Here is a 15,830-nt window from a genome sequence, read left to right as displayed (position 1 = left end):
CTGGTGCCCATGGAGTCGCCCTGGTTTTGCTTGGATATGGAGGGGCTGTTGTTGTTATATTACTAAATTTACATTTATATCCCACTTACATAAATCTCCAGTCCATTTCTATCCCCATAACAACTCAGGGACATGGGAAGGGTGGCAACCGGGCGAAGGGCCTTTTCTGCTGCTGCTCCCCATCTCTGGAACTCCCTCCCTAGAGAAATCTGCCTGGCGCCGTCTCTATTTTCCTTTCGGAAAGGCCTTGGCAATTACAGGCAGCCTATAAATAGATGTATGTCAATAAACAACAACCCTGTGGGGTAGGCTAGGCTGAGAAGCCAGGGCTGGCTCAAGGTTCTGCCAGTGGAGCAGACCTGGAGCTGGCCCTACCATCAGGCTCAGTGAGGCTGCCTCTTCCAGCGGCGGCACAATTTCGGAGGGCCGAGTGCTGAGGATTCACCCTGCACCTGCAAAGTTAGCCTACGGCCTTCAGGTGTTTCGGAGGATGCTGCCCTGGCATCCACCTTGAAGGAAGATGGGGCTGTAGGTATTATGTTGTCCTTTGCCTCTGGCCACAAAAAAGTACCGGCCGACCCTGAATGGGGTATTTAGGGTGGGCTTGAGAATTTCCAGGAAGAGGAGGCCATAGCGGCTGCCTTCCTGCACAAGGCAGAAAATGGTTGCGGAGCACCAGGTGCTGGGGAACACGGGCAGGAATGTGGGCTTTCGCAGAGGCAAGTGTTTGGCCGTAGGATTTCACCTGTGAGAGGCACAGAGAAGAGATGGGAAGAAATGCTTTGCATAGCTTGACTGGAGGGAAAAGCGCAACATGGTGACTGAACCAAAGCAGAGCAGACCAAACGAGGAGGAAAACATTAAAAGCAGACCTGGTTGGACCTTGACGAGATCATGTTGAAGCCAGGACTCTCTCGGAGGGGAGAGCTTTGGATGACCAAACACATCACTTCAGTACACAACCAACATTTCCCTTCCCTTCCCCGTTAGCTATTGGATGTTTCAGAACTCCTTCTAGATTTTAGCAACTGTCTGGCAGCCCTAATAGACCAGCCAAGATTTGAGCACATTCAGTCTTGCATTTCAAACTCATTCAAACCTGTCATGATTCCAGCGTTTGCCTCTGCTTTCTGGAAAGTCGTGGGGCGAGGGGTGGAGGCACAGTACCCCAACCCGGATCACACCCTTAGCTACCCCATCCCCACATACAAATCCAGGATCTCATAGGAGCAAGAAAGGTGAGGTGGCAAAAGCCCCCAGGCTGAGGATCGCAGGATGTCTGTGCACGCAGCAAGCGGTAATAATAGTAGAAATAGCGATGTCACTTGAGCATACACAACCAGTGGGCTTGCACTGGTCTACCTTCAGGGTTGTTGTAAGGGACGGTTTGCGAAGCATTTTAAGGACACACTGCTACGAGGGTCAGTGACTCCGTGGTTCTCGATGCACTTAGAACTGATTTGTTTCAAAGTTTCAATTCTTCCCCCTACCATGTGGCTTTATTTTATTTTGTTGTCTGTTCCAACAGATTTGGCTTGACATAATCTGAACTGTGGTGTTGGCAGAAATGCCTATGCATTCCGTGGACACCAAAGGTGATGAACAAGCATGTGCTGAAACATGTTAAACCTAGTCGGCAAAACAACAAAACTGACCCTCACTCACTTTGGGCACGTCATGATCAACCTCATTAGAGAATGAAATCGTGTCTGGGATGCTCCATGGCAAGAGAAAACCAGGTTGCTAAAGAGTGTGGTGCTTAGAGCCATCCAAGAAGATACGGGCCAGAGCATAATTCAGATGAAAGAGGTGGCACCGGATCAAACAATGTGCGATTTGGCTCATGGGATCCCTTGTAGTTGAACACAACTGAACAGCTGAACAACAAGAAGTTGGAATGGCTCTTTTAGGTTCGTATAAAGAGGTCTTCATGCCAACGGATGCAGCTGCTGAAGCTGGCCTCCTCCGTCTAAAATCGCCGCATCTCTTCGTCACGCCATACAGACCCACACCGTTCTCCCAGAGCGGGGCTGCCCCGCAGGAGGGAGGAGATTCAGGCATAGGACTCTGTCCCACTGCAAAGCTGTGTGCTAAGTTACAGGAATTTGCCTGTAGTGACTGAAAACCTGACTAGATTTCAACCATGAGATCACATCTCCATAACTAAGTCGATTCCCCACACCCTTAAACCAAGGGTGCCCTCTGCTAGGTTTCCCTCAGCATTTCGGTGCCAGGTAAAGACCTTTTTATTTAAACATCATTTTAATTGTTAAAACATATGATCTGGCCAGGGCAACTTCTTCTTCCTTCTCTTTCTCCTCCTATATTTTTATTTACTTAATTTATACTGATAATTTTAATCTTATATTTGTAAATCAATGTATTTTTTGTATTTTGTATTTAATGGTAATTTATTATGTGCTATTGTATTTCATTGTATTGTTTCGGCAAGGGGCGGCATAGAAATGTTATTACAATAATAATAATAATAATAATAATAATAATAATAATAATAATAATTGTCTCTCTCATGTGCTTGTAGAAGGACAGAGACACATTCACTCATTCATTTAAAACGTTTATATCCGTCCGCTACTGAGGTCTTGGGGCGCTCTTGCAAAAAAGCATCCCCTCCTTTATAAGTTGATTAAATGTGCGTCCCGCCTTTCAACACTACAGTATAAAATACAAATCGCTCATCCATTTGTTGGTCAGTGGTGGTTCTTTTTGTGTCCCTCTTTGCTTGGAAGACGGTGCAGCTTTTGCATAATTCTTCCATGAGCCGCACGCAGCATCCTCTGCCGTGTTGCTTTGCAACCAGCGGTGAGGAAGACGAGCGAGTCCAGGCAATGCCTCTCAGAGGACCCCTCAGCAAGGACCCCAGCTGGCCTCCCTTGTTGACAGTCATAGAATTAAAATGAAACCTAGCAGAATCCGTTCCCTCCGGCATTCTAAGACTGGGCTGCGCACAAGAGGAACTCCACAAACCTGGTGGAAGAAAGTTGCACAATTGGCAACTTTCCTCCATGTCAGAGGCTTGCGCAGTGCATGGAACTTGATTCCTGGACAGCACCCCACAAACAGCGCCCCAGGAACACAAACACCGAAGCTCCCACAAAGCCGACTGGAGTTCCCGGAACTGCAAAGATTCTCATGCCCAGAAAGGATTCTTCACACATCCCTAGCAGCCTGAACCTTTTTCCACAGTCCCTCCAAGTATGTCTCACCTGTGCCGAGAACTGTGTTGCTATGAACAAAAGCCAAGTCCACACAGCCGTGGGTGCACATGTGAGATTGCGAGAGAGCCTTCTCAAGATTTGAAATACTATGCAGATATTTTTTTGAGAATGACATAACCAACGGCAATGCTTGAGAAGAAATATTGTGTGTGTGTGTGTGTGTTTTGTGGGTTTGGCCTCACCTACCCTAAAATTTTGATTCTTTTTGATCGAGAAAAAAGAACAGAGAGTAAAATAGTAGAGTTGGAAGGCATCAAGAGCCATCAAATGGCTCCTGGACAGAAACTGGACAGCCATCTGAGTGGGATGGTGTAATGTGGTGTCCTGCAACAGCAGGGGGTTGGATTCAATGGCCTTCATGGCCCGTTCCAACTCTTCTGTTCTATGATTCTATGAAATGCAGGACTCCCTGTTGGACCGTCCCTCTCAGATGGCTGTCCAGCTGCATCTTGAATGCCTCCAGTGTGGGAGAAACCACAACCTCCCTGGGTTACGGCTTCCGTTGTTGCACTGCTCTGATACCTAGCCAGAATCCGGCTTCCTGTAACCTGAGCCTGCTATTCCGTGTCCTGCACTCTGGGATGATCAAGAAGAGTTCCTGTCCTTCCTCTGTGTGGCAGCCTTTCAAGGACTTGATGAGTGCTATTCTACCTGCCTTCAGTTTTCTCTTCTTGAGGCTTAACGTGCCCAGTTCCTTCGACCTCAATTCACAGGGCAGATTTTTCAGTCCCTGGATCGTCCGTTGCCCTCCTCTGAACCCTTTCCAGTTTGCCTGCACCTTTCTTAGACTGTGGGGCCAAGAACTGGACACAGGACTCCAGGGGAGGCCTAAGTAGAGCTGAGTGGAGGGGAACTAGGGAGGTGGGCCTTTTACGATCTCCCCTGAACAACTGTATTAGGTAATGCTTTTTTTTTTTCTTTTTAGCCTAGCCCAACTACTCTCTGGCCTTGCTATTAATAAGGACTGACATGCTTCTCAGCATTTCTGGTCTATGCTACCTCGGTAACCTGCCTGTTTCACCCGAAGGAAAGATGAAAGCCTTCATATTTTCAGAAGTGGACATCCACTGTTGTTTCTGCTTCCCGAAATGCAGTTTCAGCTTCAATCAGATGCATGCCTGGCTAATTCAGATGGACCACAAGTCTTCATTTCAAGAGTGGGTCAGGCTTCACGGTTGTAGCACCTGGCCAATTTGCAGGGGAGGGGAGGTTTCTCCTGCCAGATGATGAGGAGCTGTAGGAAATATAAAACTTTTCACAGCTTTGGAAGATTTAGATTGGTCCTATCCACTTGGGGCATAGGAATAGGTGTCATAAGTACATGTTAGGGGACAAGTGGCTGGAGAGCAGCACTTGTGAAAGGGACCTTGGGGTGCTGGTTGACTGCAGGCCAAACATGAGCCAGCAGTGTGATGCGGCGGTCAAGAGGGCGAACGCCACCCTTGGCTGCATAGCCAGAAGTGTGGCTAGTAGATCAAGAGAGGAATCACTACCACTCTGTATGACTCTGGTGCACCCACAACTGGAGTATTGTGTTCAATTCTGGGCTCCACATTACAGGAAGGATATAGCCAGGTTAGAGTCAGTGCACCGAAGGGCCACAAGGTTGGTGGCCAGTTTGCAAGGGATGCCATCTGAGGCGAGACTGAGGGAACTGGGTCTCTACATCCTAGAGGAGACTCAGAGGGTATCTGTTGGCGAAATACAGGTACGTGAAGGGGTGTCACACAGAGCTGGGTAGAGACCTGTTTTCCCCTGGAGAGGAGGGCAGGACGTGCTCCAATGGAGCCGAGCTCAGAGAACAAAGTTTCAGTTTGGATGCCAGGAAGCACTTCCTGACAGTTAGGACCCCGAGGGTATGGAATGGGCTTCCATGGGAGTTGTTGAGGCCCCATCGGTGAGGGTGTTCAAGGATAGGCTGGACATGCACATGGTGGGCATGTCGTGAGCGGAGCTGGCTGGAGCCGGGGGTCAGACTAGATGGCCTGGGAGACCCCTTCTGACTCGCTCTGTTTCTATGTTTCAAATCAGGGACTTTTTGAGTCCTCCTAGATGACTAAGTGATGCTGGGAACAACTGATGGCGAAAGAAGATGGGGACGGCAGAGGGTGAGGTGGCTGGATGGGGTCACTGGGGAGGTAGGTGTGGACTTGGGTGGACTCCGAGGGATGGAGGAGGACAGGAAAACCTGCAGGAATGTTGTCCATGGGGTTGTGATGGGTCAGGCACAATTTTGCAGCTAAACAACAGACAGCTAAGTAGGCCCTTCTGTGCTTTGATGCCTAAATCAACCTGGATTGCACAAGGAATAAAGAAGGCATTTTTCACAGAGATGATGGGACAGAGGGGCGATGAGGAAGGTGATGCTGTCCGCTCTGTTCTACACACAACAATCAAGTTTTATTGGTTCTACAATGTCAGGAGGAGTGCTTTCATGACACACTGTCAAATAAATTAGCACTAGTACTAGAAGTGGTCGTATATTCGAGGAGAGACAAAACAGAGAAAAGAGCGTGTCCTCTTGAGGGAAGGGAGTATGTAGCGGCCCCCATCTGCATGTTGTGGGGGAAAAAGGATCCAAAGAAGTAAAAGTTACACATAAGGTGCAATCCTATGCATGTTGAGACAGAAAATGTCCCACAACACAGGTTGGGACACGCCGGAAGTTGTTGCGCTTTTTGTCCAAACTTGCATTGGATTGTGTCTTTAGACAGCCTTTCCCACACGGAGAATCCCGTTTTCTGACATTACATACCATAATTTCAACACATGCGCATGCATTACAGATTTGCGGACTCGGAGATTGGAACGCTGCACAAATTCTTTCAGCAGTCCCTCCTGACGGGAAGAGTGGAGGCAGGAGGCAGGGCGGGCAACAGGTTTGTATGCGCAGCAGAACAACCATGCGCAATCGCGGCGATCTCTTCAAGGAATTTCCGGGGCATTTCAGGGACAACGTTGCGCCGAAGTGCATCGACCGTTTCTTCAATGCGCTCCAGCTTCTTGTGGATTGCATCTAGGTAATTCATGATTTCTTTCCTGAAGTGTTCCAGTCCTTCACCTGGATGCAAAGAAAAAAAAATAAATAGTGCGAGGGCGAAGAGTGTTGCAGAACGGTCAAGTATCCAGTGCAGGAATTCTTTTCATGTGCTGCTACTGCTGTTAATTTGTATAGCTGAAAGAAATACTGAAAGTCACAGACTCAGTACTTGGTGTTGTGTATTAACAGCAGACACAAACATGCGTGCAAACGAAATACCTTTAGACCAAGGACTAATCTCATTCTGGGGCTCCCGGGAGCTTCATTCTGCTGGTGGGCAGAGCCAAAGACAAAACGGGCAGGGCCAAAAGGCAGATATTCAAAATACACACACACCTTCCATTTGTCAATGAATGTCACACTGTTGGTGTTGGATAGTTGTAAGATGTCTGGCATGTTTGCACGGCAAAACTTCCACACACAAGCTAACTCTCTTCTGTGAAGGACACAGAAGAGAGATTCAAATTGTGACAACCCAGATTCAGGCTGAACATCAGGAAAAGCTTCCTCACTGTCAGAGCAATAGGACAGTGGAACCAGCTGCCGAGAGAGGTGGGGGGCTCTCCCACACTAGAGACATTCACAAAGAGACTGGGCAGCCACCTGAGCGGGATGATGGGACTTGGGGTCCTGCACCAGCAGGAGGTTGGACCCGATGGCCTTCATGGCCCCTTCCAAACTGTACTATTCCATGATTTTATAATTCGATGAATCTATGGAACAACATTGAAGGATGCTGCAAAATGTTTTTGAAATAATGGCATCTGTAATATTATAAAATGCCCAGAAGTTTAAATTAAGTTTGTTTGCAAACAAGCCAAATCCGACTCCCTTGGCCCTTTGTAAGGCTAAACATGCAATTTTTTCATTAAAAAATAAAATGAAGTCCAGTATTATGCCATTCATTCATTCATTCATTCATTCATTCATTCATTCAATCAATAATTCGTTCAACTTTATCACACTAGAGAGCCCGTGTGGGTGGAAGAAAGAGTGCTGGACCAGGGAGCCAGGAGATCCAGGTTCTAGTTCCCACTTGGCCATGAAGATCTCTGGAGAGCTCTGGGCCAGTCACAAACTCGCAACAGAACCTACCTCACAGGGCTGTTGTTGTGAGGATAAAATGGAGCTATGCAAGCTGCCTTGGGTTCCCCATAAAGGGAAATAAGGTGGGATATAAATACATCATCATTGCCACTGTATCTTAAGCACTACCAAGTGTCCAAAAGCAATGCACATTCCTTGCTGGCAAAAAAAAAAGCTAAATCTGACCCTGTTGGCACATCCAATGCCACAAATGCCATTCTTCTCATTTAAAAAAAAATAGTGGAGACAGATGTTCTGACAGCTGCACACTACCCACCTCTGGAAACACACACTGCATGGACCAGATGGGATCCCAACTTTCCCAAGGAAATGGAAGTATTCGGAGAGTTTACTCACACGAGTGGCAACTCTGAGGAGGTGGAGAAGGAGAGGAAGCTCCTGGAGTAAGAACGGCGCCGTTGTCGGAGGCCGGCAGGGCGGCCGGGCAAACGGCGTGGTTGTCGTCGTCGTCACTTGAGAAGTGCATTTCCTGGAGCACCGCCACTTGCTTCACCTCTGTTGGGACCTCCGTTTCTGGATGGAAGGGAGCCGATTCGGAAGATCCCTCCTGGACAAGCTGCGACTGCGACTGGGAGGCGGACCACTCTTCCTCCGAGGGTGGATAAGGATGCGGCGGCGGCGGGTCCTGCTGGGATGCGGCCGCGTGGCTCGGCAGCTCTTCTCCTTCCAGGGGTTCTATTTTGACCGCCCCTTCTTTGCTCTCACAGACGTTGTCCTCCTTCTCCTGCTTCTCTTGCTCCCCTTCTGTAGTGCTTATCCTCCGAATATCAACTGAGACATGAAAGGTACACTTCAGTCTGGGGTTCCCCTTCATGACTACCTCTGTGTCCAAGGACACGTGCCTCGCTTCCCACCAGGTACCCCGACCCTCCAGCTTTTCAAAGTTCTCTAGCAAAGCGTCCAGAGAGGCACTCGCAGCATCCAGGGTTACTAAAAAGGAGAAGTCGTTTCTAATTTGGGGTCAAACAAATTACTTTGTCCCTGCACAGAGACTCACCTTCCTGAGGCTATAGTCCGTTAGCTGAGAATCAAAAACGAAGAACTCCTTTGCAAAGAGACCATCTATTGCTTGAAACGAATGAAGGGAAACCCAGCTCCCGATACAATGCGATACAAGCGATCATTTCACCAGCCCGTTCTTAATTAACAGCTCTTACTTACTTACTTACTTAATTAACCTGGAATTGCTTACCGGGCCACTTGCGCTCTCCAAAGGTGGGCTTGCCTGCCAGGAGCCAGATGGATCGCACCTGCGTATAATACTGCGGAGCATCCTTAATGGCCAGCTGCCCGAGGGCGGCCCTCATGCCCTGGCTGAAGAACTGTGCCTTCAGGCGCTTCCACTTGGCTATGATCTGGGCCATGGACCGCCTGTGCCCGTGCGAGCGCAAGTGCTCCTGCACGGCCTTCCAGTACTTCCTGTTTGCCGCAGAGGTGCTGCCCATCAAGACCTTCACTCCCGGGTTATGAGAGATTGCCGAGAGCATCAGCTTGGTTTCCTCTGTCGTCCACCTAAGGTGACTGCATGGAGACATTGCATTTCAAGGAAGGAAAGGGAGAAGAAAAGGGAAATGCACACACGGAGGACTGTTCTGAGGTCTTGAGTCACTTTCCGGAAAGGGCAGGGATGGAAAACCGCTGTGCTGCTCAGGGAGGGGGTGGCAAACCAGGCTGAAGGGGTGTGCAGAATGCCATCGAGGGGGTTGGCTGCCGAAGGGGACCTGCTTGGGCATGTCCTGAGGGCCCACACCCCCGCAGGGGCCCGCTGGCAAGAGCTGCCTGGGTTCCCTCCCCTGCAAACCACCTGCTCGGCCGGCTCAGTCGGGCCCCGAGAACTGTGGTGGGGGAAAGATGCCACGGACTCCTTGCTCAGTGGCTTTCTGCCTGCCAAACAAGCAAGCAGGAGCAACGGTGGGAAAGAGGACCAGGAGCAGCTGCAGCTGGGGATGATGGGGAAACAAGGAAAGCCGCCCTGGGGACAACCTTCCCACCGACTTCTCCCTTTATACTCTCCTCCACAGCACGGATTCCACTCCCTAGTGGAGGCGGCCTGTGGCAGACTTCACAAAAAGTCAGGTCCTCTCCTCCTCCTCTCCCCTGCACCACCCCCTGGCCGAAGCCCAGGCCGACGCACATGGAACCGATGGACCAAAGCGGGGCTGTATGCGTAAGCCAACAACACGAGACGAAAGGACGAGCCGGTCTTTTTAAAACTGCAAACTGAGCTCAAAGCAGTACATAAGCATGGACACACGCTTCGGGATTGCTGTTTATGGAGATGCATGAAAAAGATGAAGAGGGGTGCAGAACCTCCGGCAAACCTGGGGGCCGCCCGGTCTGTCCTTGGCCTCCCCCGCAACCCCAAACCCTGATCCTTTTCTGCCCCGGCCTTCTCTTTCCCCCGAGGAGGGCTGAAGTCACTGGCTGGCAGAGCTTTCTGCTAACACGTGTGTGTGGGGGGGATATTTTGGACCCCCCCTTTTTGCCATTGGTTCCACCCACCCACCAGCGCAACGCAACTGCAAGCGATTCTCCAGGATGGAATTTGGCCCTTGGAGTGGAAGAGATTCAGCACCCCTGAGAGACGATCACAGACACAGCAAGAACAGGCGTACACGCAAAACTGCGAAAAAGAACGACACGAGGCGAACATGCCCTGGCACGCAACGCATGCGGGTTTCTTTACGTACTAGGAGCACACGAATACACGGCAAAATCTGCCCCGTGGTTAGACTCAACGCTAGTCAAGTCGCCACTGGCGGGGGGAAACGGAACAGAATCGTCCAGGGTTGTATGGAGGAAATCTGCCGAGCTTTGCGCTTGAAGCAAAACCGTGAGACATCCGTACCTCTCCCCTGCATGGATGCATTGGTGGATGATAAGCTTTGATTTCTGGGCGAATTGCTTCCCACAGTCTAGGCAGATGCTCTTTTTCCTAGCATCATTCACTGGAAGAAAGGGCAGACACCGGAGAAGCTTCACTTCAGGATGGGTGAAGGAACCTCGTACACCAGACGGAACCAAAGGAAAAGAATCACGGGGCCTTTGGGGTGTTTTTGTTTTGGTTTAAGCCCTTCTGATGGATTAAAGAGGTGGCCTGATCGACTAGAAAGCAGGCGTTCCTAATTACTATGAATTTTAAAAATACCAATCTTCCTAACAACAGAAGATGGAAGGGGCCCTCTTGGAAGAGGCATCTTGGGAGAGGCACCCCCTTCAACTCTTGACAGGTGAGAAAGCCTCTTTTAAGACCAATCACACCCCTGCAACAGAACTCTAGATCATCTGAAAGCAAGGTCTTGACTTCAAACCATCGCTTCGCATGCATCTTCAACAACTCGACTGGCAGCACAATCTGGGGCACCTTTCCTCGGAAGCAAACCCTAGTCAGTTCGTCCTGGGTACAGGGCCTTCTTAACGCATGAGCCTGATGAGCACTTGCCTGTGGGCCCCATACTAATCTGTGTATGTTAACCCTTGGAACATTGGAAAACTTCCAAAATTAATGGTAGTTGTAGTTGTCGTAGGGGCCCCGGTACACCGCTTTGTCCGGGGTCCATACTGCTGTTAAGACGGCCCTGTCTAGGCAAGCATGCCTGTTAGCAATGGCAAAGCCACTGAAGGGTAGCGACATTGTTCTCAAACAGGGAACATGGCCATGTCAAAATGAGAGGCGCGTGGACGTCTCTTCACGGCACATGGCCCCAGGCGTTTACCGCAAGGGTGGGGAACAGGGCTTCAGGCATGCAGCTACAATCTAGCCTTCCTGGGTTTCCCAGGTGGTTTGTTCCCTGTCCCCCCTCTCCCCAGAAGCGATCCTTGGGTAGATTCCCAGCTTTCATGCAGTTTTTCCTCTCTCCGTTGCAAGGCCTCTCTCAAGGCTGAGCTGATGGCAAGAAGAGCTTCAGGCAAAAATCCACCAGGATCCTGTCTGTTTCCTTCCTGCCTCCTTTCCCTCTGGCTCTGTCCCACTTGCCTTCAGCCCTACCCAAGGCTGGAATGAAGCCCTAGGAGTTGCTATTAAATGGAATGTGGTCCTTGGAGCTGCTATTAAGCGGAATGTGGTCCTCAGAGTGAAAGGGCTTGGACACCCCTGGACATGCCTCTCCTTCAAAGACAGTTTGCTCGTTCTCAATCTGAGACAAGTAGCAGGAAATGCTGAACCAAGGGGTTGTACGAGGAGGCAGGCCAAAGAAACTTCCAGATGTTGGGATTATTGAAAGACAAGCTCCTTCTGTCTTACTGATCTATTTACATGCACATCCCATCATTTTTCCTGCCAGAAACCAAAAATGGCTTATATAATTTACATTTCCCTCTCCATTTTTTCACTAGAACCCTGTAAGGTAGGCTAGGCTGAGTCTGTGACTGGCCCAAAGTTACCCAGCAAGTTTCTCAACCGAGTGGGGACTAGAACCCAGGATCTTCCCATTTCCACTCCAGTGCTCCAAGCCGGACACCACGGCAGCCCTCCAAGCCATGAAGCCATTAGAAAGCCATCCCTGAGGGCCAACTTCCTGTCCTTCAGAGTGAAGAGATCTTTCTGAAGATAATGCACTCACATTCACCCCAAGGGAGAAAAGTTCCAGGTAAGCAGGAAGGGAGTGTGTGTTTGTGCGGTGTACCACAATCCTCTTTACCTGAGCTGAAGTTAGCAATCTCTGTTTCACCCAGGACCCGAGAATCCGGCCCCCAGGGGTCTGTGCCTCGTTCCAGGCAGGAGATGAAACCAGGCTTGGGGACTGGAGATTCTTCTTCGGAAAGAAAAACAGAGAGAGCCAAAGTTGGCAGGAGGAATTTGGCTGGACCCCCCAAGGGCTCCTAAGGGACTTTTATCCAATGGCAAGACTTGGGGAAGGGGCAAGCTCTGTGCCGGCACTTTAACTGGGGTGCCCACCAAGAACCTCCAGGGGCAGCAGGGGGAGTGGGGAGGCCTGTATGGAAGGGAAGAGCCTGCTTCACATGGGCTGGGCAGCAAGCGGAGGAGGAACAGCGTCCCTTCAGTCCAGGGGATACACACATGCCCAGAGCACCAGCTTCCAGGACTCCACAGCAACAAACCTTCAATGAACCCTTTTGCTGGTGCGTTCATTCTGCGTGCAGAGCCAGTGTGGTGTGACGGGTCAAGTGCTGGATTGGGGACCTGGGAGAGCTGGGTTCCAGTCCCCACTAGGCCAGGAAGCTCACTGGGTAGCTTTGGGGCAGTCACTCATTCTCAGCCTACCTCAGAGGATTGTTGTTATGAGGATAAAATGGAGCTATGAATGGGTGCTTCACAAGAGGAAAAAGGGTGGGATATAAATGCAGTGTAATAGTAATAGAATATCTATAGCACTATGGAGTATCAAAAATAAATGCAAAATAATAATAATAATAATAATAATAACAGCAACAACAACAGAGGAAGCTTTTTTAGACCACCATCCAGGTACGCAAGAAATGAATCGATACATCAGAGGTGGGGAGCCACCGAGCTAAGAGGCCAAATCGATGGCACCTGCAGCCTGAATTGAACCCTCCAAGGTTTTGTCGAGGGTCTTCAGTTGGGGAATTACCTCTCTAGCTTGATCTACTCCTTTTCCTAATCCAGACCAGCAAATTCTTTCCCAGCTATTATGAGGTTTTTCACTCCCTACTCTAAAAACATCTCTTCAAAAGCTTAGCCAGTGTAACAGTCTTTTTTACCTCACCGTCTACCACCACCCTACAATAAATGAATGTAAATACAGAAAGGCCTTCTCCCGATCAGGAGGAATAAATCAATGCAGGAGGGAAACGCATCCGTGTGCTTTAGAGTCCCTTGGAATCTGCCCCAACAGAGGAGAGGGGAGCCTTACCCAGCAGTGAGGCCACATTCCCGTAATTCTCCAGCATGACCTCCCTGTACAAGGCCCTTTGCTCCGGATCCAGCAAAGCCGCCTGCCCCTCTGTGAAATGCACTGCCACATCTTCAAAAGTCACCGGCCCCTGCAAGAACAAGGGGCCCTCAACAGATCGCCCCTTACAGACCGTCCCCTTGCCCCACCCTGCGCTGTTCGCTGGGCGCCCTGCCCTCGAGGGATCTCTTACCACCAAAGCTAATTTGGCTGCTATCCTCCTCCTTCGCCTGGATGTTATGGACACTCCAGACCGAGTAGATGAAGCCATTCCGTTCTCTGTGGGTGTGAAAAGCAAATTAAAGCAAAGAGGCTTGCTTTAAGAAATACATCCCCCCTTCAGAGCCACAGTCATGGTTGAGCCAGGCTTCTTCCTCTACTTTTGGTCTTTCCATGCGGCCCCAGGAGCACTGCTCAGTCAATACTTGTAAACAAGGGCATCTTTACAGTACATCCCCCTCTATGCCCATCACCTTTGGAAACCAAATCCATCCTTTCTTTATTATCCATATTTATTAAGAATGGTTATCAATATTTATTAGAAACAGTTAAATACATTTAGGATGCATATATACGTGTAAAGAAAATTCTCCAGCCATCATAGAAGTTATAAGAATGGTTAAAACATCACAGTATTAGAATAACAATGCGACATTTTTTAACAATAGCTTTTAAGCTTCTAAGAATTGGGATAAAAGCATAAGTATCTACACCAAGGACAATGTATGAATCACAAGAATGAATGCCAACGTTAGTATCATAGGACTAAGATATACAGAAGTCCTTTACAAATGTAAGTACTCCATAATCTTTTAATATTCAGCAGGTGGTAAGATAGCATAATTCTGGATCTTCACATCAGATCTTAGAAAGGAATGGGAAAATAAAAATAAAAAATATCTTAGCCCGGCACACACACACACAATAAAAAGACAGTGCTGTAGGCATGAGGTGAGCCTCTCTAGGCAGAATGCTTCCAATAGTGAAGATGTCACATAGCCATGAGGACTAGTAGCCATGGATAGCTTTCCCCTCCATGAATTTTTCCAATCTCCTTTTAAAGCTGTTCAAATGGGTGGCTCCCACTCCACCTTCAAGGAAGTGGATTCCATAATTGGACTATACACCGTGCGAAGAATTAGCTCCTCCTCTCAGTCCGAAATCTCCCACCCATCAGCTTAATGGATGACCACTTTGGGTTCTAGTACCATAGGAGGGGAACAACAGTTCTCCATCCAGTTTCTTCACACCTTGCATAATTTTGCACACCTTTGTCACGTCTCTCCTTACTCGACTTTTCTCTAAGCTAAAGAGCCCCAGCTGTTATCATCGTTCCCCCACAGCGAAGTGAAACCAGCCCGTCAGTTGTTTTTAGTTGCCCTTTACCGCTCTTTTTCCAGCTTTGTTGGAAAAAAGAGATATTGCCTTTAGGCGTGGCATTTGGAACTGTACTCAGTATTTCAGCTGCAGCTTTTTCTATATTCACTCTTGTTAAGTCCCATGCGCATTGGCCAGACTACACGCACTCAAACAGATCGATGCATGAAGAGCAGGTCTGTCAACTTGGATTAGCCATGTTGGCTACTGGTAGCCTCAGCGGTCCGAGACTGCCACCTTCTGGCCCTAGGTACGGATATTCGGGTAGTGGGAGGGAAACTGGGCGCTAAACTTGATAAACAGCTTTAGGGTCATCCTGCAAGACAAGCCCAACATTGGTTAGATTAAAGTCAGAGCGCTTTGCCATAGAGCCCCCATACTGCTCGGGAATGATGGGAGTGGTGTTCCAACGCATCTGGAGGGCACGAACTTGGGAATGGGTAGGGTTACTTCCAGCAAGCGGAGCCAGTGCCGTGTAACGATGACAGCCCCTTCTCTCAACTTGGTGTTTTCCAGATGCCTTGGATCATGGGTCATGCTGGCTGGGGCTGATGGGAGTTGGGAGGCCAAAACATCTGGAAGTCACCAGGGTGTGGGCAGCCGAGTGAGCGGTTCAGGCTCCAGCAGGGGAGACCCAGGTTCGAATCCCCACACAGCCGTAAAGCTGACCTTGGGGCAGTCCCCGAAGTCTGCGCCTATCCAGCCTCGCAGGGTTGTTGTGCCCAGGCATGCCCTCCCTCGGAGCGCCTTGGAGAGGGAAGGCGGGCTGGGCAAGCGCGAAAGCGCGGCTCTCCGGCCTCCGCTCCTGGCGCCCAGCTCTCGAAGGCGCCGCTCCTGGAGCAGCCCTCGCCGCCCCTGCAAACTCACCCACTCCGTACATCTCCCCGAAGCGGAGGCTTCCCCAGGCTGCAAATCCCAACCGGAAGGCGGGCTTCGTGGGGATTCCTCGGCCCCTCTAGCAGGCGCGGGCTCGGTCCCCTTAACCCTTTCGGGAGCCGAGCGCCGCGTTGCTCCGACGCCGAAATCAGGTTGTGGCCCCTTAAAGAGGCAGAGAACTTATTTGCAAATGAAATAATAAAATAAAATAAAATACGCATGCCAAGAGGTGCGTATTAAATGTAATTTAATAGAACGTGTAATTTAGCCACATTCTATCTTATTTATTGCATTCTATCTTTTTATTGCATTATG

At 49.6% G+C, this 15,830-nt stretch overlaps 1 protein-coding gene across 3 annotated transcripts; it reads right to left on the bottom strand.

Moving 5' to 3' along the window:
- Positions 1-5,620: 5,620 nt before the first annotated feature.
- On the bottom strand, positions 5,621-15,544 carry LOC123035102. 3 transcript variants are annotated; one of them, XM_044452980.1, is made up of 8 exons: positions 15,507-15,544; positions 13,456-13,541; positions 13,224-13,353; positions 12,027-12,140; positions 10,235-10,334; positions 8,579-8,907; positions 7,723-8,157; positions 5,621-6,300 (listed from the first exon to the last, which is right to left on the bottom strand). In XM_044452980.1, exons 1-8 carry the CDS (start codon positions 15,517-15,519, stop codon positions 6,065-6,067), a joined length of 1,443 nt encoding a protein of 480 aa, XP_044308915.1. In that variant the 5' UTR covers positions 15,520-15,544; the 3' UTR covers positions 5,621-6,064. The 3 variants fall into 3 exon arrangements, with proteins under 3 accessions (XP_044308915.1, XP_044308916.1, XP_044308917.1); XM_044452981.1 differs by having other exon boundaries at positions 12,027-12,137; XM_044452982.1 differs by lacking the exon at positions 12,027-12,140.
- Positions 15,545-15,830: the final 286 nt, after the last annotated feature.

Source organism: Varanus komodoensis, unplaced genomic scaffold (assembly GCF_004798865.1).
Source record: "Varanus komodoensis strain SLA01 unplaced genomic scaffold, ASM479886v1 scaffold76, whole genome shotgun sequence".
NCBI classification, from domain to species: domain Eukaryota; kingdom Metazoa; phylum Chordata; class Lepidosauria; order Squamata; family Varanidae; genus Varanus; species Varanus komodoensis.
Note: the sequence above shows the minus strand (reverse complement) of the source record. Positions and strands in the feature narration are given on the sequence as shown.